This window comes from Oncorhynchus kisutch, unplaced genomic scaffold, assembly GCF_002021735.2.
Source record: "Oncorhynchus kisutch isolate 150728-3 unplaced genomic scaffold, Okis_V2 Okis03b-Okis08b_hom, whole genome shotgun sequence".
NCBI classification, from domain to species: Eukaryota; Metazoa; Chordata; class Actinopteri; order Salmoniformes; family Salmonidae; genus Oncorhynchus; species Oncorhynchus kisutch.
The window spans coordinates 8450881-8475117 of NW_022261980.1; the positions used below are offsets into that span (position 1 = coordinate 8450881).

Here is a 24237-nt window from a genome sequence, read left to right on the forward strand (position 1 = left end):
GGGAGCAAAAACATCCTGTGAATGCAACACATGAACTAGGCCTACAGCAAACTCCAAACACTGTTTTCTCATTGTAGTACATTTGAAGAAGAGCTCACTTTGTTTTTCTTATTTCATTAATCACATGTAGGCTAGAGGATCACTTTGGATTTTATCATAGGCGCACAATATTCTTGAAAAAGACATTGTACACAATATTGTTTTTTATTGAATGATTATTGAAGATATGGTTAGTTTTATTCCCAACATATAATGCAGAAGTGTGCAGCACACACTCAGCGGATCCTATATGTTCGGTCAGGGCTGATAAGAAGGTACTTTGGGGCGACACAAATGTGGGGGAGGGGCTTCCTTCGAATAATGATTAAGCTGTCTGCGTTTTTATTGGCGCAAAACCACCAACACCTACGTGACGTCACACGAGAGGGAATTTTCAAAAACTGAAGAAGCTCATCGAACTTAAGGGGAAAGATAAACAAAGGCAACATTAAAAATGCAAAGACCTGCGTAAGTACAATACTATTATGTAACGTTTTCATTCGTAAGGAGTTTAATAACAATAGCGAACAAGGTAGCCAGCAGTTAGCATTTTAGCTTTCTAGCTAACTAAACCGGCAGATAACCTGCATTGATAACTAACTAGCCACAATGGCGTGATATCTAAGTATCATGTCGAATGTAATGTTCGCCAGTTTAGCAAGCTACTCCAACATAATGCATAGACTTTAGCCAACACAATAAATTGAGACGCCAGTTTGCGAGTTTGACTTGAACATGTATACTTTTCTGAAGGATGGGCTGATTTTTGTAGCCAGCAGATCCGACCCGCTTGCTTACAGCTGCACCAGGTTCTGACAGGCTAACTGTGTGCACTTAATGCACTGGGAAACAGTGCAAGATATATCGGAAAGGTACCTCAATGCAGGAATGAATAAATACCTTGTACTCCGAATTGTCCCATTATCCCAATAGTTACACCAATAAGATTGAACAACGGTTAGTTTTAAGTAAACTGCCGTCTGTCCTAATGCTAGCTAGTAGTAGCCACATCGGCCATTATGGAATGGCATGTCAAGTTGAACAAGAAAGGAGTTGATTGGCTGACACTGCCAGTCCAAAATGACTGCTGTGGCTTCTGCTACCTAGCATGAAAACGAAATGGACAGTTTTCCGAGAAACATCTGGCGCTGACTCCATGGTCAATTAATCACATTTATTTATAAAGCCCCTTTTTACATCAGATTATGTCACAAAGTGCTGTACAGAAACCAGCCTAAAACCCCAAACAGCAAGCCATGCAGATGTAGAAGCACGGTGGCTAGGAAAAACTCCCTAGAAAGGCCAAAACCTAATGAAGAAACCTAGAGAGGGAACCAGCTGTACCTGGTGGAGATTATAACAGAACATGGCCAAGATGTTCATAAATGACCATCCGGGTCAAATAATAATAATCACAGTGGTTGTAGAGGGTGCAACAGGTCAGCACCTCAGGAGTAAATGTCTGTTGGCTTTTCATAGCCGATCATTCAGAGTATCTATCACTCCAGTGTTTAATTGCTCAATTGTAATTACTTCGTCACTAGGACCTATTTATTGTCTTACCTCCCTAATCTTCTCATTTGCACACACTGTATATAGACTTTTCTATTGTGTTGTTGGCTGTACGTTTGTTTATTCCATTTGTAACTCTGTTTTTTGTCGCACTGCTTTACAACTGCAGCCAGGTCGCAGTTGTAAACTTGTTTTCAACCGGCCTACCTGGTTAAATAAAGGTTTAAAAAATATATATATACAATAATCTCTACCGCTCCTGCTGTCTCTAGAGATTTGATAACAGCAGGTCTGGGAGCAGCAGCATGACCAGGTGGACTGGGGACAAATCAAAGATTATTTGTCACTTGTGCAGAATACAACCGGTGTAGACCTTACAGTGAAATGCTTACTTAGAGGCTCTAACCAACAGTGCAAAAAATGTATTGAACAATAGGTAAGTAAAGAATTAAAACAACAGTAAAATGACAGGCTATATGCAGTAGCGAGGCTACATACAGACACCGGTTAGTCAGGCTAATTGAGGTAGTATGTAGATATGGTTAAAGTGACTGCATATATGATGAACAGAGAGTAGCAGTACGTAAACGAGGGGTTGGTGGGTGGCGGGACACAAGGCAGATAGCCCGGTTAGCTAATGTGCGGGAGCAGTGTTTGGTCGTCCCAATTGAGGTAGAATGTACATGAATGTATAGTTAACGTGACTGTGCATATATGATAAACAGAGAGTAGCAGCAGCGTAAAAAGAGGGGTTGGGGCAAACAATGCAAATAGTCCGGGTAGCCATTTGATTACCTGTTCAGGAGTCTTATGGTTTGGGGGTTAAAACTGTTGAGAAGCCTTTTTGTCCTAGAGAACAGTCTATGGCTGGGGTCTTTGACAATTCTTAGGACCTTCCTCAGACAGCCTGGTGTAGAGGTCCTGGATGGCAGGCAGCTTAGCCCCAGTGGTGTACTGGGCTGTACACACTACCCTCTGTAGTGCCTTGCGGTCAGATGCCGAGCATTTGCCGTACCAGGCAGTGATGCAACCAGTCAGGATGCTCTCAATGTTGCAGCTGTAGAACCTTTTTGAGGATCTTAGGACCCATGCCAAATCTTTTTAGTTTCCTGATGGGTAATAGGCTTTGTCGTGCCCTCTTCACGACTGTCTTGGTGTGTTTGGACCATTCTAGTTTGTTGATGTCGACACCAAGGAACATGAAGCTCTCAACCTGCTCCATTACAGCCCCATTGATGAGAATGGGGACTTGCTTGGTCCTCCTTTTCCTGTAGTCCACAATCTCCTTAGTCTTGGTTACGTTGAGGGATAGGTTGTTATTCTGGCACCACCTGGCCAGGTCTCTGACAGCAAGGAGTCATCAGGCCAGGTAGTCCTGAGGCATGGTCCTAGGGCTCACGTCCTCCGAGAAAGGATTAGAGAGAGCACACTTAAATTCAGACAGGAGAAATACTCCAAATATAACAGACTGACCCTAGCTCCCCGACACAAACTATTGCAGCATAAATATGGGAGGCTGAGACCGGAGGGGTCGGGAGACACTGTGGCCCCGTCCGACGATACCCACGGGCTCGGCCAAACAGGCAGGATATAACCCCTCCCACTTTGACAAGGCACAGCCCCCACACCACTAAGGTTTGATGCAGAGAATCCCAGTGGAGAGAGGGGAACCGGCCAGACAGAGACAGCAAGTGCGATTCGTTGCTCCAGTGCTTTTCTGTATACATTCGCTCCTGGGCCAGACTACACTCAATCATATGACCTACTGAAGAGGTGGGTCTTCAATAACAACTTAAAGGTTGAGACGGAGTCTGTGTCTCTCACAATGAATAGGCAGACCATTCCATAAAAATTGATCTCTATAGGAGAAAGCCCTGCCTCCAGCTGTTTGCTTAGATGTTCTAGGGACAGTAGGGAGGCCTGCTGATAGGTAGGAGCAAGCCCAGGAAGCCTTGACAGGAAGCCAGTGTAGAAAGGCTAGCACTGGAGTAATATGATCACGTTTTTTGGTTCTAGTCAAGATTCTAGCAGCTGTGTTTAGCACTAACTGAAATGTTAATCTACACAGGAACCCTGTCTGACCCTAGTACAGCTGTAAGCAAGCGGGTCGGATCTGCTGTCTTCTGGATTTGTTGCTAACTATGTGTTAGTTATGCTAGCCATGTCTTGTTGCAGTGTTTTTTTTGTTTTTTTTGCCACTTTCTCCAAGTCCATCACTGTGTAAATGTACTGTAGCTACTCAACCTCTAAATGCCCCTCATTCATTTCACAGAAAGGGCAAAACTCCACGGAGGCCACCCCTGAAGAAAACATCCCACACACAAAAAGACCCAGTTGGTGTAAGTTGGTCACTGTCAGCTGTCACTTCTATTAATAGTTACTAAAGGCAAGGTGATAATGACTGAATAATGTATACGTAGCTAATGAATGACGCGTCTTACAGTATGGTGATTTGCTGTGTGCAGGTGTACTGCCGTATCCGTCCTTTAGGAGCTACAGATGAGGAGTGTTGTATTGAAATGATCAGCAGCACCACCATTCAGCTGCATGCTCCTGATGGCATCAAAGCCAACCGCAATGGGGAATACAAAGAGGTACCGGTGTAACACAGCTAGCTACATTACATCTCTCTCTATGATGTGTCTTTCTGTGTCATCTCATAATGAACGTGTTCTTTCATAGGCCGTCTCTCTATGATGTCATCTCATAATGGTGTTTACTTTCATAGGCCGTCTCTATGATGTTATCTCATAGTGAACGTGTTCTTTCATAGGCCGTCTCTCTATGATTTCATCTCATAGTGAACGTGTTCTTTCATAGGCCATCTCTCTCTGATGTCATCTCATAGTGAACGTGTTCTTTCATAGGCCGTCTCTCTATGATGTCATCTCATAATGGTGTTTACTTTCATAGACCGTCTCTCTATGATGTCATCTCATCATGAACGTGTTCTTTCATAGACCGTCTCTCTATGATGTCATCTCATCATGAACGTGCTTTTCTTTCACAGACTCAGTACTCCTTCAAAAAAGTGTTTGGAATTCAAACCTCCCAAATAGAGTTGTTTGAGGATGTTGCCAAAGCACTTGTGGATGACCTCATTCACTGCAAGAATGGTAAGTGAGCGAAACTGCTCATTTATTTGTAATAATGCATACGTTTTTAAAGTATTTGGTTTCGACAGGGTGTTGAGCGGTGATTTTAGTTTTTCTTTGCTGTCCATAGGATTGCTTTTCACTTATGGCGTCACAGGCAGTGGAAAGACGTTTACCATGACAGGCTCTCCAGGAGAAGGTGGTCTCCTCCCCCGCTCTCTGGACATGCTATTCAACAGCATCGGTCCATTACAGGCCAAGAGATTTGTAAGACTTATTTTCTGTCATATCTCTGGGTGTACAACTCTGTTCCTACAGAGCATCATTGTATGCTTTTGTCCTTGTCTTTTCATCAGAGATTTATACATTGAACTGAATGTGTTGGTACATTAGCCAATCAAGTGCTTGTGAGAGACTTAACTTTGAGTTGGCCTTTTTATTCAACAGCAAATATGTGCTGATATTATTTTACTATTCGAATTTCAGGTTCTCCAAATGTTAAATTGAGCGCTAATCCCTATACATCTAGCTTTCAAATGTTAAATTGAGCGCTAATCCCTATACATCTAGCTTTCAAATGTTAAATTGAGCGCTAATCCCTATACGTCTAGCTTTCAAATGTTCAATCTCGCAGGTGTTTAGGACAGACGACAAGAATGGCATGGAAATCCAAGGTCAGGTGGATGCTCTCCTGGAGAGACAGAAGAGAGAATCAAATCAACAGTCCACCGTGCCCAAAACACCGTCCTCAAAGTATGCATGGGTTTTATAAGCCAAACATGTTTCCTGCACACATTTGTGATCACCATCAGATGTAACTAGATGCTAGGTTATTGGCATCTTTCATGCATTGATTTTAGTGTTTCAGAGACTATTTGGATGACCTAAAGGCAACCTGTTGAAATGATATTGGAAATGGCACTTTCTTGATTGTTGAAGTTGGTTTGAGACTGAGGTTTTGCGTTGGTTCTGTCCTTCAGGCAAAAACCTGACCCAGAGTTCGCAGACATGATCAGTCCTGAGGAAGCTTGCAAATGTGAGGGAGTTGACGAGGACAGCTGCTACAGTGTCTTTGTATCCTACATAGAAATATACAATAACTACATCTACGATCTGCTGGAAGACATGCCAATAGACCCCATACGACCCAAGTAAGTCCAGGTTTTGTGTTACCAGTAGTTATGTATTGTTGTGTAATTTAATTAAAAAGCTATGTAAAGGGAGACCAGTAAATCATTCTGCCAGAGTGGTCCTACCCCACGTCTTTCCTGTCATTTGTATCTTCTACAGTTAATTTTAGTGTTCAGAATGCACCAGTCAATGTAAGATGTATTGTAGGTTAGAGATGTGAAATGTTTTGTGTTTGTTAGGCGACCTGGTGGAGGCACACCTCTACAGAACCCTGAGTTGATGTACGTGGTCAGTGTGAAACTAGCCTGGGACCACACTGATCAACTAGCTTTGTTTCACCTTTGAAGCAGTTTCATATATCTGGTCCCAGGCTAAGTGTATACAGTTTAAAAGTAGAAAAACATGGCAGAATTATCTAGCCATCATCCCTCCACTACATCCCCTCCCAATGTAGGGACCCTGCATGTAATGCGTATGGTACCATCATCCCCTCCCAATCTAGAACCCTGCATATAATGTGTATGGTACCATCATCCCCTCCCAATCTAGAACCCTGTGTATAATGCGTATGGTCCATCATCCCCTCCCAATCTAGAACCCTGTGTATAATGCGTATGGTCCATCATCCCCTCCCAATCTAGAACCCTGCATATAATGCGTATGGTATTTGGTGTTATTATATAGTATATACATTTAAACATGTCGTATTGCTTTTGTCCCTCTGTCTCTGGTTGCCTTTGTAGAGGTAGTGTTTTTAAACTGCTGATTGTCATGAGATTAGTGTTAACACGTCCCTGAATGGCGTTGGGGAAACTGATCTGTGCTGCGGCTGGGAAGCTTGACATAATGCATGTCTTTTCCCCCTTGACTGTTTTGAACAGTCATAACCGTTGTTTTAACATTGTCATGTTGACTTTTTGCTTGTGGTTATAGTCTAGTTTATTTGTTGTAGGCTGTGTGGTGGTTAACCGTATTGTTGCTCTCCACGGTTGCAGACCGCCTCAATCAAAGATTTTACGTGAGGACCAGAACCACAACATGTATGTGTCAGGATGCACAGAGGTCGAGGTGAAGTCCACAGTGGAAGCCTTCGAAGTGTTTTGGCGGGGTGAGTGGGATTTTAGTCATTTCTTTTGAAGGAACTTTTTTCCCCTCTGTATTAGTCCACCGTATTTACTTCTGTCCAGGCCAAAAGAAAAGGAGGATTGCCGATACTCAGCTGAACCGTGAGTCCAGTCGCTCTCACAGTGTGTTCATTGTCAAACTGGCTCAAGCTCCGCTGGACGCAGATGGAGACCACATTTTGCAGGTGACTTGAACCTTGCATCTTTAGATCTTGCCCATACAGTTCTTCATATAGAAGTGAAGGCAAAATCCACTACCTTGACCCAGGGATGGAACAAGGATTTTGGGCACTGGCCAGCCAGGCTAGTACACCATATTTTTTTAGTAGCCTTGGTTTAATATCTGTGCCATGCGATATCTGAAAATACAAAATGTCTCTAACCGGGAGGCTAGTTGGGAAAATGTTCTACCAGCCTGGTGTGACCAGTACTAGCTTTGGCTCAGTGGCTTGGCATACTCTCCATCCCTGACTTGACCTAACCTTAAGATAACAAACACAAACATCCTTTAATTACTATGTGAGCTAGCACAATATATATCTGTTGCTCCGTCACTAGTAGAAGCTGTGTTGGCTTGTGTATGTTTCACTAGAAGACCCAATGCAGAGCAGGCATGCTAACAGCTATCACTGGACCACATGGACATCTACCAGTGCTAGCTCTGATAGCCTAGCCTCTGATAGCCTGGCTGTGTTACAGGACAAGAACCAGGTGACTGTTAGCCAGCTGTGTCTGGTGGACCTGGCAGGGAGTGAACGCACCAGCAGGACTAAAGCCGAGGGCAGCCGCCTCCGGGAAGCAGGTGAGCTGACAACGTAGGACCCATAGAAAAATCCTTTACTTTTCTGTTTGTCTAACAGCACCACTGACCTAGCCTGGGGACCCGTCTGTTTAGCTAACATTATGTTTGTCTAACAGCACCACTGACCTAGCCTGGGGACCAGTCTGTTTAGCTAACATTCTGTTTGTCTAACAGCACCACTGACCTAGCCTGGGGTAGAGTCTGTTTAGCTAACATTCCACTCCTTGTGCTCTGTGTCATATGCCACATGTTTAGCATGACAGGAGTGGAATCATGGCTAAACAGATTGGTACCCAGACTAGTACTGACCTACTGACTTCACAACATGCACCCATCTTTACCTGGCATCTCCACTCTTTCCCCAGGCAACATCAACCAGTCCCTGATGACCTTACGCACCTGTATAGAAGTCCTCCGAGAGAACCAGATGTGTGGAACAAACCGGGTTGGTCATTTTGAATGAATCTCTGTGTACTTGATAAAACTGTAGACCAGATGAGTCGAGCACTGATATTATGTCATAAAGTAACACAATGATACTGTGTTTTTTTGTTTCAGATGGTTCCTTACAGAGACTCTAAAGTCACTCATCTGTTCAAGAACTATTTTGACGGTGAAGGGAAAGTCCGCATGGTTGTGTGTGTCAACCCTAAAGCTGACGACTATGAAGAAACCATGGTAACTGATCTGAGTTAGAGCCCAATAACAGCCCCAAGAAACCATGGTAACTGATCTGAAATGAGATCCCAATAACAGCCCCAAGAAACCATGGTAACTGATCTGAAATGAGATCCCAATAACAGCCCCAAGAAACCATGGTAACTGATCTGAAATGAGAGCCCAATAACAGCCCCAAGAAACCATGGTAACTGATCTGAAATGAGATCCCAATAACAGCCCCAAGAAACCATGGTAACTGATCTGAAATGAGATCCCAATAACAGCCCCAAGAAACCATGGTAACTGATCTGAAATGAGATCCCAATAACAGCCCCAAGAAACCATGGTAACTGATCTGAAATGAGATCCCAATAACAGCCCTAAGAAACCATGGTAACTGATCTGAGTTAGATCCCAATAACAGCCCTAAGAAATTGAAATATCAACCAGACGTAACCGTGTGTGTGTTCCTTCAGTTGGTCATGCGCTTTGCGGAGTTGACCCAGGAGGTTGAGGTGGCGCGGCCGGTGGACAGGCCCATTTGCAGCCTGGCGGCGGGGCGGAGACACCGGAACCAGGCCTTCAGAGACGAGTTGTCACGGCGCCAGGAGGAGCACCCTGGGGGATCCAACAACACCGGTATGTACACACACATAATCACACAGAGAGAGATATATCTAGCTAGCTAGCTACAAAGCAGGAAGGCTTTCACATCTCATTTTAAAGCATCTGATTGTACATGGGTCATGTTAGAACCGTCCAATGTGACCACCTCAGCCAGCACTAATGTTAAGTCAAGTTAATCTGTTCTTCACTGATCTTCCAGGGGATGGCTCGGTGCTGAACCAGCTCCTGGACAGCCTGCCGGCCCTGCCTGCCTGTGAGTTGGTGGATCCCACCGATGAGCAGATCCTGCCCCGCCTCATAGAGGTGCTGGAGAGGAGGCACCGCATCCGCCAGATGATCACTGAGCAGTACACCAGAACTGGTACGGACCAGGCCACTATAGACCTAATTAAGGGTATTTTGTCAGTACAGGACCTCTATTTATTTGAAATGTATGTACTGTAGTTCTGTTAATGTTCTGTATTATGTCATGTTCTGTGTTGACTCCAGGAAGAGTAGCTGCTGCTTCAGCAACGTCTTAAGGGAATCCTAATAAAATACTACGGGCTTTAGAGCTGCACATTTAGTCTCCTATCTTTTGAAATGTCATAGACGTCCTCTATTTAAATTCATCATTGTCTTTTGATGTTTATCTGGCTTTTCTTGGGGTATGTTTTGCTATAGGTAAATGTTTAGTTAGTGTAAACTTATTGTCTACCTTTAGTGGACAAGATTAAAGTTACATTTGTACCAATGGATTCATTCCCATTCCTTTCCCCCTTTACCAACAGCCAACACACTGAAATCCATGCTCCAGGAGTTTGATGGCCACCTGATGGCCAAGGAGAACTTTATCCATGAACAGCGGGGTAAACTAGGGGAGAAGGACAAGATCATGTTCAACCAGAAGAATGAGATGGATCGGCTGGAGAAGAAATCCAAAATGCTGGAATACAAGGTGAAGTCTCAGTCCTCCCTCTCTCTCTTCTCTCCCCCCCCCCCCCCTGCCTCGTTCGCCCCTCCCCCCGCCTCGTTCTCTCCCCCTGCCTCTCCTCAGCTAAATTTTTATATCACTGAAACCCATGCATTTGTACATCCTAATTGAACTCATTTGAAAATGATCCTGAACTTTTTTACATACCTTTTAATGCCTTATGCCCACTCCTCTCAGATTGACATTCTTCAGAAGACCACCAATATCTATGAGGGGGACAAGCGGTCGCTGCAGCAGGAGCTGGAGAGCCGTGAGCAGAGGCTGCAGCGGGAGCTGTCGGAGAGGAAGCGCATGGAGGCACGCATGCAGGGCATGGTGTCTGACACCAAACACCAGTGGGAGAAGGAGTGTGTAAGTGGAGTGTTCACCTCAGCCCTCCCTCCACTCACTCAGCCCTCCCTCCACTCACTCAGCCCTCCTTCCACTCACTCAGCCCTCCCTCCACTCACTCAGCCCTCCTTCCACTCACTCAGCCCTCCCTCCACTCACTCAGCCCTCCCTCCACTCACTCAGCCCTCCCTCCACTCACTCAGCCCTCCCTCCACTCACTCAGCCCTCCTTCCACTCACTCAGCCCTCCCTCCACTCACTCAGCCCTCCCTCCACTCACTCAGCCCTCCTTCCACTCACTCAGCCCTCCCTCCACTCACTCAGCCCTCCCTCCACTCACTCAGCCCTCCCTCCACTCACTCAGCCCTCCCTCCACTCACTCAGCCCTCCCTCCACTCACTCAGCCCTCCCTCCACTCACTCAGCCCTCCCTCCACTCACTCAGCCCTCCCTCCACTCACTCAGCCCTCCCTCCACTCTTTCAATAGATCTGGTCACTAAGCTGCTAACTAACCCCAGACTGTGGGGGGGTCCCTCAGGCTGCTAACTAACCCCCAGACGGTGAGGGGGTCACTAACAGACCCCCCCCCCCCCGACAGTGGGTCATAAACATAGTTGACGGTAGGTGTGGTGGTTATTGTAGTTCTACTTACATTTAGTTGAAGTTGTGTACTAGTTAACATTGGTCCTCCTCTTGCTACCTCAGGAGCGTCGTGTGAACGCCAAGCAGCTGGAGATGCAGAACAAGCTGTGGGTGAAGGATGAGAAGCTGAAGCAGCTGAAGGCCATCGTATCAGAGAGCAACAACAGCACCACCTCAGAGCAGCAGCGTCCCCCAGACAAGCCCCAGAGGAACTCCCGGGAGAAGGATCAGCCTCGCGCCCCTGAGAAGAGATCTCGCTCGCCATTGCCCGTGAGTTGTTACACCCTGTCACTGCCTCTCTTTCTCGCATCTCTCCGTCTCCCCCTCGCTCTGTCATTCTCTCTCCATCTCTCTATGATTGATTTGATGTTATTGTAGTGGATATTGACTGTGGAACTATTCTAATGTTGATGGACTGTTGTGTTGCATGGTGGGTTGAAGATGTATGAGTCTGTCTACTAAGCAGGTGCTGTGTCATCAGACCACATGTACTATTACTCTGCTGTCTCACTGTTACTGGCCACCTGCATGTGTTGTCCTCTGTTTCACGCTGCTGACATTTGTGACATTACAGTGTTCAGATAGAAACTTGTTTGCTGTAGAACAGATATGATTTGTCTGTCATGTAGAATAGTGCATCGTGTTGGTTCTATTTGTTACAATGTTATCTACACTGTTGGAGATGCTACAGCCTTCATATAATACTCCCAGACTCCCTCTTGCTACCACCCCCAGGTCAGCACAGCTCAGTGCCACCCCCTCCCACCCTCCTCCTCTGCTGGTAGTCTCTCAGTAGCCTCCGTCATCTCTGAGTGGGAGCAGAGGTTCCCCATAGGCAGGGACCCCCCCGGGACACCCGGCGCGTACGGAACAACGACCCCATACGGAAGCAGCAGTGTGGGCCGCAGGAGAGGCCAGCGATGGGCCCCTGAGACAGAGGCTCCGGGCCCCAGCCACACACATGGGCTAGACCTAGAGTCAAGCTCAAGGGTTAGTGTGTGTTAGAATTTCACTCTAAGGGACTGGTTTCCCAGACAAAGATGAAGCAATAGTCCTGCTTTTGGCTTAATATGTGTCTTGGAAATCAGGAGGTAAACTTTAAGTAGCTGGATCTGCCGTGCTTGTAAACCTGGATAGAACTACACCCTAGACCCGGATAGAACTACGCCCTAGACCCGGATAGAACTAGACCCGGATAGAACTACGCCCTAGACCCGGATAGAACTAGACCCGGATAGAACTACGCCCTAGACCCGGATAGAACTAGACCCGGATAGAACTACACCCTAGACCCTGATAGAACTAGACCCGGATAGAACTACTCCCTAGACCTGGATAGAACTAGACCCGGATAGAACTACACCCTAGACCCGGATAGAACTACACCCTAGACCCGGATAGAACTAGACCCGGATAGAACTACACCCTAGACCTGGATAGAACTAGACCCGGATAGAACTAGACCCGGATAGAACTAGACCCGGATAGAACTACACCCTAGACCCGGATAGAACTAGACCCGGATAGAACTACACCCTAGACCCGGATAGAACTAGACCCGGATAGAACTACACCCTAGACCCGGATAGAACTAGACCCGGATAGAACTACACCCTAGACCTGGATAGAACTAGACCCGGATAGAACTACACCCTAGACCCGGATAGAACTACACCCTAGACCCGGATAGAACTACGCCCTAGACCCGGATAGAACTACACCCTAGACCTGGATAGAACTAGACCCGGATAGAACTACACCCTAGACCCGGATAGAACTACACCCTAGACCTGGATAGAACTAGACCCGGATAGAACTACACCCTAGACCCGGATAGAACTACACCCGGATAGAACTACACCCTAGACCCGGATAGAACTACACCCGGGTAGAACTACACCCTAGACCCGGATAGAACTACACCTGGGTAGAACTACACCCTAGACCCGGGTAGAACTGTAGCTGCTTGGTTTGTATACTTACCTACTGTACATGTGCTAGCTATTAGGACCAGGCTGATACCAGTATCGATACTCGTTAGTGTCATGGCAAGAAAACAAACACAATATTACCATATAGCAGGTTTTTAAAGGCCCGAAGAGTTTTGTCTTTTTCGTGTTTTAATTTTTGCCATGGAAACAAAAAATTGCGATGCTGGTATCATCACAGTAGTTAGATCTGCTATGCATGTAGTCCTGTAGGCTTTAATCTGTGTGTTTGTGTGTGTGTAGATGTACTGTAGCTAGTTCTGCTATGCTTGTAGACCCTTAAACAATCACCCTGCAGAATTGCATCAATAGCTGCTTGATGTGTGTGTTTGGTTGTCTGTAATGGCCACCACAGGACTGATAACCAGGGTGTCCTCTCATCACATTTATCATCACCATTATCCTCCCATGTTATGTTACCATGTCCCCTAGTGCAGGCTGCATTATCTACAGTAGGTAACATTTTTCAACACTTTCACATATACAATATTCACACATCTCCTCAGACTATTTGCGTACCCCAGGAAGAGTAGCTGCTTAAGCTAACTGGGATCCTAATCAACTACCAAGTCCTAATAATACTCTTATGAAACAATCCATTCATAATGCTATAGATTGCTGCTGTAAAACTCATATCTAACCTGGTTTCAATCATAATGTTGGCAGCTAATGTGTATATACAGTGGCAAGAGAAAGTATGTGAAATACCTGGATTTCTGCATAAATTGATCATATATATATGTATGTATATACAACAGTCTGCTTAAACTAACACAAACAATTATACTTTTCATTGAACACACTACACATTCACAGTGCAGGGTGGGAAAAGTATGTGATCCCTTGGATTTAATAACAGGTTGACCCTCCTTTGGCAGCAATAACCTCAAACCAAATGTTTTCTGTAGTTGCAGATCAGACCTGCACAACGGTCAGGAGGAATTTTGGAACATTCCTCTTTTACAAAACTGTTTCAGTTCAGAAATATTCTTGTGATGTCTGGTATGAACTCCTCTCTTGAGGTCATGCCACAGCATCTCAATCAGGTTGAGATCAGGACTCTGACTGGGCCAGACCAGAAGGTGTGTTTTCTTCTGTTGAACTCATTCTGTTGTTGATTTACTTCTGTGTTTTGGGTCATCACACTGTTGCATCAACTTTTGTTGAGCTTCAATTGGCAGGCAGACAGCCTTACATTCTTCTGCAACAAGTCTTGATAACTTGAGTTAATTGTTCTGTCTGATAGCAAGCTGTCCAGGCCCTGAGGCAGCAAAGCAGCCCCAAACCATGAGGCTCCCTCCACCATACTTTACAGTTGGGATGAGGTTTTCATGTTGCTGTGCATATTTTTTTCTCCACACATAGTGTTGTGTGTTCCTTCCAAACAACTTTAGTTTCATCAGAATATTTTGCCAGTAGTGCTGTGGAACATCCAGGTACTCTCTTGGACTCGTGAGATGTTAGCATGTTCCAGAGATTTCTGTAAGTCTTTAGCTGACACACTAGGATTCTTCTTAACCTCATTGAGCATTCTGCACTGTGCTCTTGCAGTCATCTTTGCAGGATGGCCACTCCTAGGGAGAGTAGCAACAGTGCTGAACTTTCTCCATTTATAGACATTTTGTCTTACCCTGGACTGATGAACATCAAGGCTTTTAGAGATACTTTTGTAACCCTTTCCAGCTTTATGCAAGTCAACCATTCTTAATCTTAGGTCTTCTGAGATCTTTTGTTCGAGGCCTGGTTCACATCAGGCAATGCTTCTGAATAGCAAACTCTATTTTTTGTAAAACTTTGTTTATAGGGCAAGGCAGCTCTAACCAACGTCTCATTGGTTGGACTCCAGGTTGGCTGACTCCAATTTAGCTTTGAGAAGTCATTAGCCTTGGGGTTCACATACCTTTTCCAACCTACACTGAATGTTTAAATGATGTATTCAATATAGACAAAAAAAAAACAATAGTTATTAGTTTAAGCACAGTGTCTATTGTTGTGACTTAGATGAAGATCAGATCAAATTTGAAAACCAATTAATGCAGAAATCCAGGTAATTCCAAAGGGTTCACCTACTTGCCACTGTATATTGACTTACAGTATACTTGTCGTTGGTCTTCTATTAGCCAAGCTTACAGGAAGGGTTTTTAGGAATGATCTGTTTTATTTGAACCTCCACAGCCTAGAGGATTGTCCAATTATACCTGGACATACCACCATACCACCTCAAACTATACTGTGTATAAACCATGGGCTTTATGTTCTGCCAGCCCACTCTACCCACACTAACGCCTGTGTTCTGCCAGCCCACTCTACCAACACTAACGCCTGTGTTCTGCCAGCCCACACTAACGCCTGTGTTCTGCCAGCCCACTCTACCCACACTAACGCCTGTGTTCTGCCAGCCCACTCTACCCACACTAACGCCTGTGTTCTGCCAGCCCACTCTACCCACACTAACGCCTGTGTTCTGCCAGCCCACTCTACCAACACTAACGCCTGTGTTCTGCCAGCCCACTCTACCAACACTAACGCCTGTGTTCTGCCAGCCCACTCTACCAACACTAACGCCTGTGTTCTGCCAGCCCACTCTACCCACACTAACGCCTGTGTTCTGCCAGCCCACTCTACCCACACTAACGCCTGTGTTCTGCCAGCCCACTCTACCAACACTAACGCCTGTGTTCTGCCAGCCCACTCTACCAACACTAACGCCTGTGTTCTGCCAGCCCACTCTACCAACACTAACGCCTGTGTTCTGCCAGCCCACTCTACCCACACTAACGCCTGTGTTCTGCCAGCCCACTCTACCCACACTAACGCCTGTGTTCTGCCAGCCCACTCTACCCACACTAACGCCTGTGTTCTGCCAGCCCACTCTACCCACACTAACGCCTGTGTTCTGCCAGCCCACTCTACCAACACTAACGCCTGTGTTCTGCCAGCCCACTCTACCAACACTAACGCCTGTGTTCTGCCAGCCCACTCTACCAACACTAACGCCTGTGTTCTGCCAGCCCACTCTACCCACACTAACGCCTGTGTTCTGCCAGCCCACTCTACCCACACTAACGCCTGTGTTCTGCCAGCCCACTCTACCCACACTAACGCCTGTGTTCTGCCAGCCCACTCTACCCACACTAACGCCTGTGTTCTGCCAGCCCACTCTACCAACACTAACGCCTGTGTTCTGCCAGCCCACTCTACCAACACTAACGCCTGTGTTCTGCCAGCCCACTCTACCAACACTAACGCCTGTGTTCTGCCAGCCCACTCTACCCACACTAACGCCTGTGTTCTGCCAGCCCACTCTACCCACACTAACGCCTGTGTTCTGCCAGCCCACTCTACCCACACTAACGCCTGTGTTCTGCCAGCCCACTCTACCCACACTAACGCCTGTGTTCTGCCAGCCCACTCTACCCACACTAACGCCTGTCGCCGGTCCGCCATAGACTCTGCTACTACTAACCCAATGGCCCTTAACACCACAACTGTCAATAATTCCCCGATTTTTGTCTTTTCCTCCCTGTTTTAAATGGGACCCACCAGACCACGGGGACACCGATTCGCCCGCACCACAGACGCTCACACTCAGCGGGTGGGCAGCGATGGGTAGATCACAAACCACTCTCTAATTTGGATTTAGACACGGTCATGCAGCCAATCATACCCAATGCAATCAAAGTGTCAGCGGCCAGCGAGAAAGCTCTGTCTAAATCCCACAAGTATGTTCTCACGCATCAGGAGCTTGCCTCTGATGGGGAGATTCAGACCAAACTGATCAAGGTAAAAAAAAAAAAAAAAATCTATTTCCTCAATTGCTGTCTCTTTTTTGTTTCTGTCTCATATTTTAGACTTTTTCACCTTCTGGGTTTGAATCTTTCCGACTACTATTGAATGATCTTGCTACCTGAGCAATGAGTTGTAGTAATAATGTTTCAAACAGAAATAGAGATTTATACTGCTACAACCATGTACAGTGCATTCGGAAAGTGTTCAGACCCCTTGACTTTTTCCACATTTTGTTACGTTACGACCTTATTCAAAAATAGATTAAATTGTTTTTTCCTCTCATCAATCTAGACACAATACCCCATAATGACAAGGCAAAAACAGGTTTCTGCAGATGTTTTTTTTTACGGACACATTTACATAAGTATTCAGACCCTTTACTCAGTACTTTGCACCTTTTGGAAGCGATTACACCCTCGTCTTCTTGGGTATGACGCTACAAACATCCCCACAACATGATGCTGCCACCACCATGCTTCACCGTAGGGAGGGTGCCAGGTTTCCTCCATATCTGACTCTTGGCATTCAGGCCAAAGAGTTCAATCTTGGTTTCATAAGAGCAGAGAATCTTGTTTCTCATGGTCAGAGTCCTTTAGGTGTCTTTTGGCAAACTCCAAGCAGGCTGTCTTGTGCTTTCTACTGAGGAGTGGCTTCAGTCCGGCCACTCTACCATAAAGGTCTGATTGATGGAGTGCTGCAGAGATGGTTGTCCTTCTGGAAGGTTCTCCCATCTCCTCAGAGGAAATCTGGAGCTCTTTCAGAGTGACCATCAGGTTCTTGGTCACCTCCTTGACAAAGGCTCTTCTCCCCCGATTGCTCAGTTTGGAGTCTTAGTGGTTCCAAACTTCACAGGTGTGCGCCTTTTTCAAATCATGTCCAATCAATTGAATTTACCACAGGTGGACTCCAAGTTGTAGAAACATCTCAAGGATGATCAATGGAAACAAGATGCACCTGAGCTCAATTTCGAGTCTTGTAGCAAAGGGTCTGAATACTTTATTTAAAATGTAATAAACTGTTCTTTGTCATTATGGGGTATTGTGTATAGATTTAGTTTTTTTTTCTTAATCCATTTTAGAATAAGGCTGTAACAAAATGTGGGAAAAGTGGTGAGGTCTGAATACTTACCGAATGCACTGTCCCTGATTTACCTGTGGAGGGGAATGCATTTGTATCCCTCACTTTGAGTCTTTCTGCGTGGTACATCTCTTAATCTGATAGTTGTCTACCTCTTCAGGGAGACGTGTTCCGAACGAGAGGTGGAGGACAAGCCGTGCAGTTCACAGACATCGAAACGCTTCGACAGGAATGCCCAACTGTTTCAAGGTATGCCCATTGGCCAACCCATCAGTTATTATGCAGACACTTTGACAGATTGTGTGTAGCGTTGCAAAATTCTGGTAACTTTCCCAACATTTCTAGGTTTCCAGGGAAAATCCTGTTTGCATGATTCTGTATTTTCCAGGAATATTCCAAGTGGTATTTCTGGAAAACTTTTGCAACCCTATCAGAAATCATCTTCTGTTGAGATGAGGACATATTACCTCACGGTCTCCTCTTCTTGAAATAATAGTTGGCTATGTTTTTAGTGTAGGTCATTCAGAGTCCTGATGTGAATATTTTCTGTTCCATGAAGTCGTAAGAGGAGGTCATCGGGAGACGGGCCAGGACAACATGATGGGAACAAGATGGACTGGAACGACAGAGAGAACAGGGTAAGCTGTCCCCACTACTGTCCATCACTCATTCACCTCGGCTGGAGTAAAACAGCTATTAGATTTTGTCATGATACCTGCTCATAAAGGTATAACATATGTTTTCTCCCAACAGGCACCAGTGGCAAGCACAAGCTCAGCTCTTGGTCTCCAGAATGGCTATCAGAAGTGAGAATTTATATCACATTCCAGTAGGGATTTTGACTGACAACATTGCATGTTTTCATAGTATTGACTAATCAACTGCTGATGACAAATTACACTTCTTTTCTCCATCCCTTTCAGACGCAGGAAGTAGGAACTGGACAGATCATCTTTTTCTATGCTGGAATTGTCTTGTGCATTGGACTAGTGAACTTACCATCACTTTAAACTATGCATCTTGTTTTTTAAATTCAAGCTTTTTATAGAACTGTTTTTCTAGACAAGTGATGATCAAGACCTGAGTTGTATTTAATCATGACTGTAGCTTAAAAGGGACATTTTCAATTAGCTTTGTATTAGATGATTTAGAGAACTTGTTCTCTTATCACATTGAATAGAGTGTCATTGTATAGCTTACCACCTTCACCTATGAAACTTTCCTTCACTGTTGTTTTCACACCCAAAGACTATTTAGATGACAAATGTAACTTTAGTTTTCTTCTCAGTTTCAAGGTACTTGTTGTATAGACCTATATTCACACACATAATCTGCAGAAAATCAATGGTAGAAGGCTGCTAGTGCAACGACCCCAATTATATACTTTGCTAAAGCTTGCCGGTCAGTCTCTGTCTGACTGCAAATACATGTATTTTTGAAGGAATGTACTATTTAAAAACTGGAAAAAAATAAATCAAGAAATGAGAATGATCTTTAACCACCTTGTTTATATTACTGTGTAACCATGTGAATGGCAGGTCTTGCTTTGGAGGTAGATGTAGCGCTGCAGGCCCCAAACATAATCAATTGAAACCAGTTGGCATCCAAAAATATTTGCTGTGATGACTTGAGTACCAATCTATCAAATGCATTTTATTAAGATATATATATATATATATATTTTAAAGTCAGCAGTTATGTTAGGGGAAACAGTGTTACACTCTACCTAATGTCCTAACCCAACCTTCCCCAGCTTAACAGCGCCACTGCCAGACTCCTGTCTGAATAACTGCTGTCCTTGTAGTTCAGCAGCCACCGGTACCAGCCTTTTTTAAATGGAACGGATGGCTTTAAGACATTGCTAAGCACGCAGAATGCTGTGCTAACAAACTGACATTTTTATGTGGCTGACATTGTTTGCTTGACATTCTTCGGTCTGTTGATGAGAAATGCCAAACAGAAGCGCTCACTAGCAAGTCTGTATAGTTTGTGGAGCCCCTGCTAAAGTCTTGTGTACTGCAGACTCTCTGCTAGTCTCCTGGTCAGGTTACATTCCACCAGCATGTTGCCAATGGTCCTGGGCATATTTACTATATCTGGCTGCTTTTGGACTGTCAATGGGTTGAAACCTCTTTCTTGCTGGAAGAACATATGCAATTATTGGTTTTGTGTACAATTGCCATCCAGTGTGCAGTATGAATGTTGGAGAGATGAAAGGCAGACAGTGTTGTTGTTGCCTGATTTCACTTCTCTGTATGCTGAGTCATTTCACTAAGCCTCGGAAGTATTTGTAAATCTGGCCCATCAGACGTTCCATGTAGGCTAGCTGATATGTGTGTATAATGTTGGCTGTGTGTGTATAATTGGAGCTACATGGTCAAATTCCATCACACATTTTAATGTTCATTCATATTTTAAGATACATTTTATACATGTATCTTTCATCTATAATGTTGCATGACTTACTTTAGCCGTATAATGTAATGACTCAAACGCATTACTGTTTCCTGTAATAATCATTACTAACAGCAGGTGGCAGCAGATACTGTACATTTTATAACGGGCCTTTTTATACTGACACTGATTTGGTGACTGGCCATATGGGATCACAGGTTATTCTGACTTGGAGAGTTGTCTGATGGTAGCCATGGTAACCATGGTCAGGCTGGACAGTTGTGGTTCTGGACAGTGTAGATTGGTTGGTGTTGACGCAAAGGTTTCATCCAGTAGTTCCTCACAGACTGCATCCTTAACAGACACATTGGACATGATGCGTATACATGTGTTTCCATGCCAACAAACGGTCACTGAATATGTAATAATTACCACATGCCCTAACTGTGCATACTAGTGCTCCGTTTCCTCTGTCTTGTTATATTTAGGAGCCTTTCAGATCTCATTGCCTGTGAGTGACTCATTGTGCTGCAGAGAATATGGATGACAGTCTTGACACATTTGACAAGTTGGACTGTGAGTCCATGCCGTCAGCCACGGCCGTTGACTTTGGACAGCTCCAGATATCCTCGGCTCCTCTGCTTCACTGGGCTCGTTTCATAGTGAACGCTTGGTCGGAGGCGAGATCCGTGCACACTGCACTGCTGAATTGCTCTTCTGCTTGGATGAGGCCCGTCGTCTTTCGCCAAAACCGCTGCGTTATCACTTCATCGTAAACGAAGCGCGAGGAAATGTAAGTTAATAGGCAATGTGCACTTAGCAAATCGACTCCGGAGTATGATTTCTTGCTGGAGTGACGGGGGACTGAGTTTATCAAGTTCACTCTCCCCAGACACTTACCTTATTCAGAGTTTATATTTTATTTTACCTTTTTATTTTTAAGCAGGGAGTCACCATTGAGACCAGGGTCTCTTTCACAAGGGAATTATGCATATACAATTTCATAAGACAAATCAAACGCTATATAAAACACAGCACAACACATAAAATAAACAATTCCTTTCCTAAGTAAGAAGGTCCCCAATCAATGTGTTTTTATTACCAGAGCATTCAATTGTAATGTGTGTTGTAGTTGGTTCCAGCAATGAGGCGCTTTTAAGCTAAAAGCCATTTAACTTGGTTCGACAGGAAAGTTCACTGTACAATCTGCTTCCTGCTATCTAGGGAGAGGCAAGATGTATTTTTAAAAAGCCCAAATCTTAGCTTTTTAACTAGCTCATCCATATATTTTTTTTTTTAATCAACTTTTGTCAATCCAAATGCCTAGATATTTAAAGGCGAGAACCCGATCGGCAAGAACCATCCAATGTGGTCCATCTGAAACATTTTTGTGATCATAGCCTGGTTCCTCTCTAGGTTTCTTCCTAGGTATTGGCCTTTCTAGGGAGTTTTTCCTAGCCACCGTGCTTCTACACCTGCATTGCTTGCTGTTTGGGGTTTTAGGCTGGGTTTCTGTACAGCACTTTGAGATATCAGCTGATGTACGAAGGGCTATATAAATAAATTTGATTTGATCATTAGAGAACACAGTGGGGCAAAAAAGTATTTAGTCAGCAATCAATTGTGCAAGTTCTCCCACTTAAAAAGGTGAGAGAGGCCTGTAATTTTCATCATAGGTACACTTCAACTATGACAGACAAAATGAGGGGAAAAAATCCAGAAAATCACATTGTAGGATTTTTAATGAATTTATTTGCAAATTTATGGTGGAAAATAAGTATTTGGTCAATAACAAAAGTTTATCTCAATACTTTGTTATATACCCTTTGTTGTCAATGACAGAGGTCAAACGTTTTCACAAGGTTTTCACACACTTGCTGGTATTTTGGCCCATTCCTCCATGCAGATCTCCTCTAGAGCTGTGATGTTTTGGGGCTGTTGCTGGGCAACACAGACTTTCAACTCCCTCCAAAGATTTTCTATGGGGTTGAGATCTGGAGACTGGCTAGGCCACTCCAGGACCTTGAAATGCTTCTTACGAAGCCACTCCTTCGTTGCCCGGGCGGTGTGTTTGGGATCATTGTCATGCTGAAAGACCCAGCCATGTTTCATCTTCAATGCCCTTGCTGATGGAAGGAGGTTTTCACTCTAAATCTCACGATACATGGCCCAATTCATTCTTTCCTTTACACGGATCAGTCGCCCTGGTCCCTTTGCAGAAAAACAGCCCCAAAACATGATGTTTCCACCCCCATGCTTCACAGTAGGTATGGTGTTCTTTGGATGCAACTCAGCATTCTTTGTCCTCCAAACACGACAAGTTGAGTTTTTACCAAAAAGTTCTATTTTGGTTTCATCTGACCATATGACATTCTCCCAATCTTCTTCTGGATCATTCAAATGCTCTCTAGCAAACTTCAGACGGGCCTGGACATGTACTGGCTTAAGCAGGGGGACACGTCTGGCACTGCAGGATTTGAGTCCCTGGCGGCATAGTGTGTTACTGATGGTAGGCTTTGTTACTTTGGTCCCAGCTCTCTGCAGGTCATTCACTAGGTCCCCCCGTGTGGTTCTGGGATTTTTGCTCACCGTTCTTGTGATCATTTTGACCCCACGGGGTGAGATCTTGTGGTCTTGTATGAGAGATTATCAGTGGTCTTGTATGTCTTCCATTTCCTAATAATTGCTCCCACAGTTGATTTCTTCAAACCAAGCTGTTTACCTATTGCAGATTCAGTCTTCCCAGCCTGGTGCAGGTCTACAATTTTGTTACTGGTGTCCTTTGACAGCTCTTTGGTCTTGGCCATAGTGGAGTTTGGAGGGTGACTGTTTGAGGTTGTGGACAGGTGTCTTTTAAACTGATAACTTCAAACGGGTGCCATTAATACAGGTAACGAGTGGAGGACAGAGGAGCCTCTTAAATAAGAAGTTACAGGTCTGTGAGAGCCAGAAATCTTGTTTGTAGGTGACCAAATACTTATTTTCCACCATAATTTGCAAATAAATTCATTCAAAATCCTACAATGTGATTTATCTTTTTTTTCTCATTTTATCTGTCAGTTGAAGTGTACCTATGATGAAAATTACAGGCCTCATCTTTTTAAGTGGGAGAACTTACACAATTGCTGGCTGACTAAATACATTTTTGCCCCACTGTATATTTAGTCTTGACTGCAAGGGTAGGCAGCATAAACGTAATGTATGGATTTGTATTAGTACACACATCAAAAGTCCCAATGCAAAGTTACATGATTTAGCCAGTTGCTTTCATCACCTATCTTAGCTGCATTAAAGTAAACCAAAGTTTTGGAAATGCATAACGCCATCTAACCAGTTATCAAAGAATGTTAGCTATCTGCAGTTATCTTAGCCCGCTAGTCTGCCAGCTAAAGCTAGCTATTTAGCCAACTAGCTGTTAGGGTCGGAAATCTAGAGCCCAACTACTGGAGACCAGCTAGAACACAACTAAAACATAACCGCAGATCAACAGCAAAGAGAGAATAGAGACTTACAGATTGATGGTCGGGGCCCAGCCGATGGTGTAACATTTTAAGAGTGCAGGCTGAGTTAGCTACCAAAGCGAGGGGAAGGCTGGTGCTTCACCGGGCCGAGGAAGAGTCTGTGGAAATCCAATAACTAAACTCAGCAACAAAAAAAAGAAACGTCCCCTTTACAGGACCCTGTCTTTCAAAGATCATTTGTAAAAATCCAAATAACTTCACAGATCTTCATTGTAAAGGGTTTAAACACTGTTTCCCATGCTTGTTCAATGAAAAAGGGCGGCAGGGTAGCCTAGTGGTTAGAGCGTTGGACTAGTAACCGAAAGGTTGCAAGTTCATATCTCCGAGCTGACAATGTACAAATCTGTCGTTCTGCCCCTGAACAGGCAGTTAACCAACTGTTCCTAGGCCGTCATTTGAAAATAAGAATTTGTTCTTAACTGACTTGCCTAGTTAAATAAAAAACCACAAACAAAGAACATGCACCTGTGTTATAGTCCTTAAGACACTAACGGCTTACAGAGATGGTAGGCAATTAAGGTCACAGTTGTGAAA

General features: G+C 44.6%; 1 protein-coding gene across 3 annotated transcripts; it reads left to right on the plus strand.

Annotated features, from left to right (window-relative positions):
* Positions 1–321: 321 nt before the first annotated feature.
* LOC109879924 (kinesin-like protein KIF23) lies at positions 322–19286 on the plus strand. Of its 3 annotated transcripts, XM_031812553.1 has the most exons (23): positions 378–507; positions 3824–3890; positions 4017–4145; positions 4562–4667; positions 4777–4913; positions 5281–5399; positions 5627–5797; positions 6773–6885; positions 6965–7086; positions 7601–7703; positions 8069–8148; positions 8262–8381; positions 8840–9002; positions 9190–9351; positions 9761–9927; positions 10141–10314; positions 10998–11204; positions 11670–11924; positions 16469–16705; positions 17949–18037; positions 18348–18426; positions 18542–18594; positions 18712–19286. In XM_031812553.1, the coding sequence occupies exons 1-23, from the start codon at positions 494–496 to the stop codon at positions 18722–18724; spliced, it is 2880 nt and encodes a 959-aa protein (XP_031668413.1). In that variant the 5' UTR covers positions 378–493; the 3' UTR covers positions 18725–19286. The 3 variants fall into 3 exon arrangements, with proteins under 3 accessions (XP_031668414.1, XP_031668413.1, XP_031668415.1); XM_031812554.1 differs by lacking the exon at positions 11670–11924 and having other exon boundaries at positions 322–507; XM_031812555.1 differs by lacking the exons at positions 11670–11924; positions 16469–16705.
* The last annotated feature ends 4951 nt before the right edge of the window (positions 19287–24237 follow it).

Excerpts from the sequence above, each read along its gene's own strand:
- LOC109879924 (XM_031812553.1), top strand. Across the intron at positions 5,798-6,772 it reads ATAGACCCCATACGACCCAA|ACCGCCTCAATCAAAGATTT; the intron begins GTAAGTCCAGGT and ends CCACGGTTGCAG. Across the intron at positions 18,427-18,541 it reads GGAACGACAGAGAGAACAGG|GCACCAGTGGCAAGCACAAG; the intron begins GTAAGCTGTCCC and ends TTCTCCCAACAG.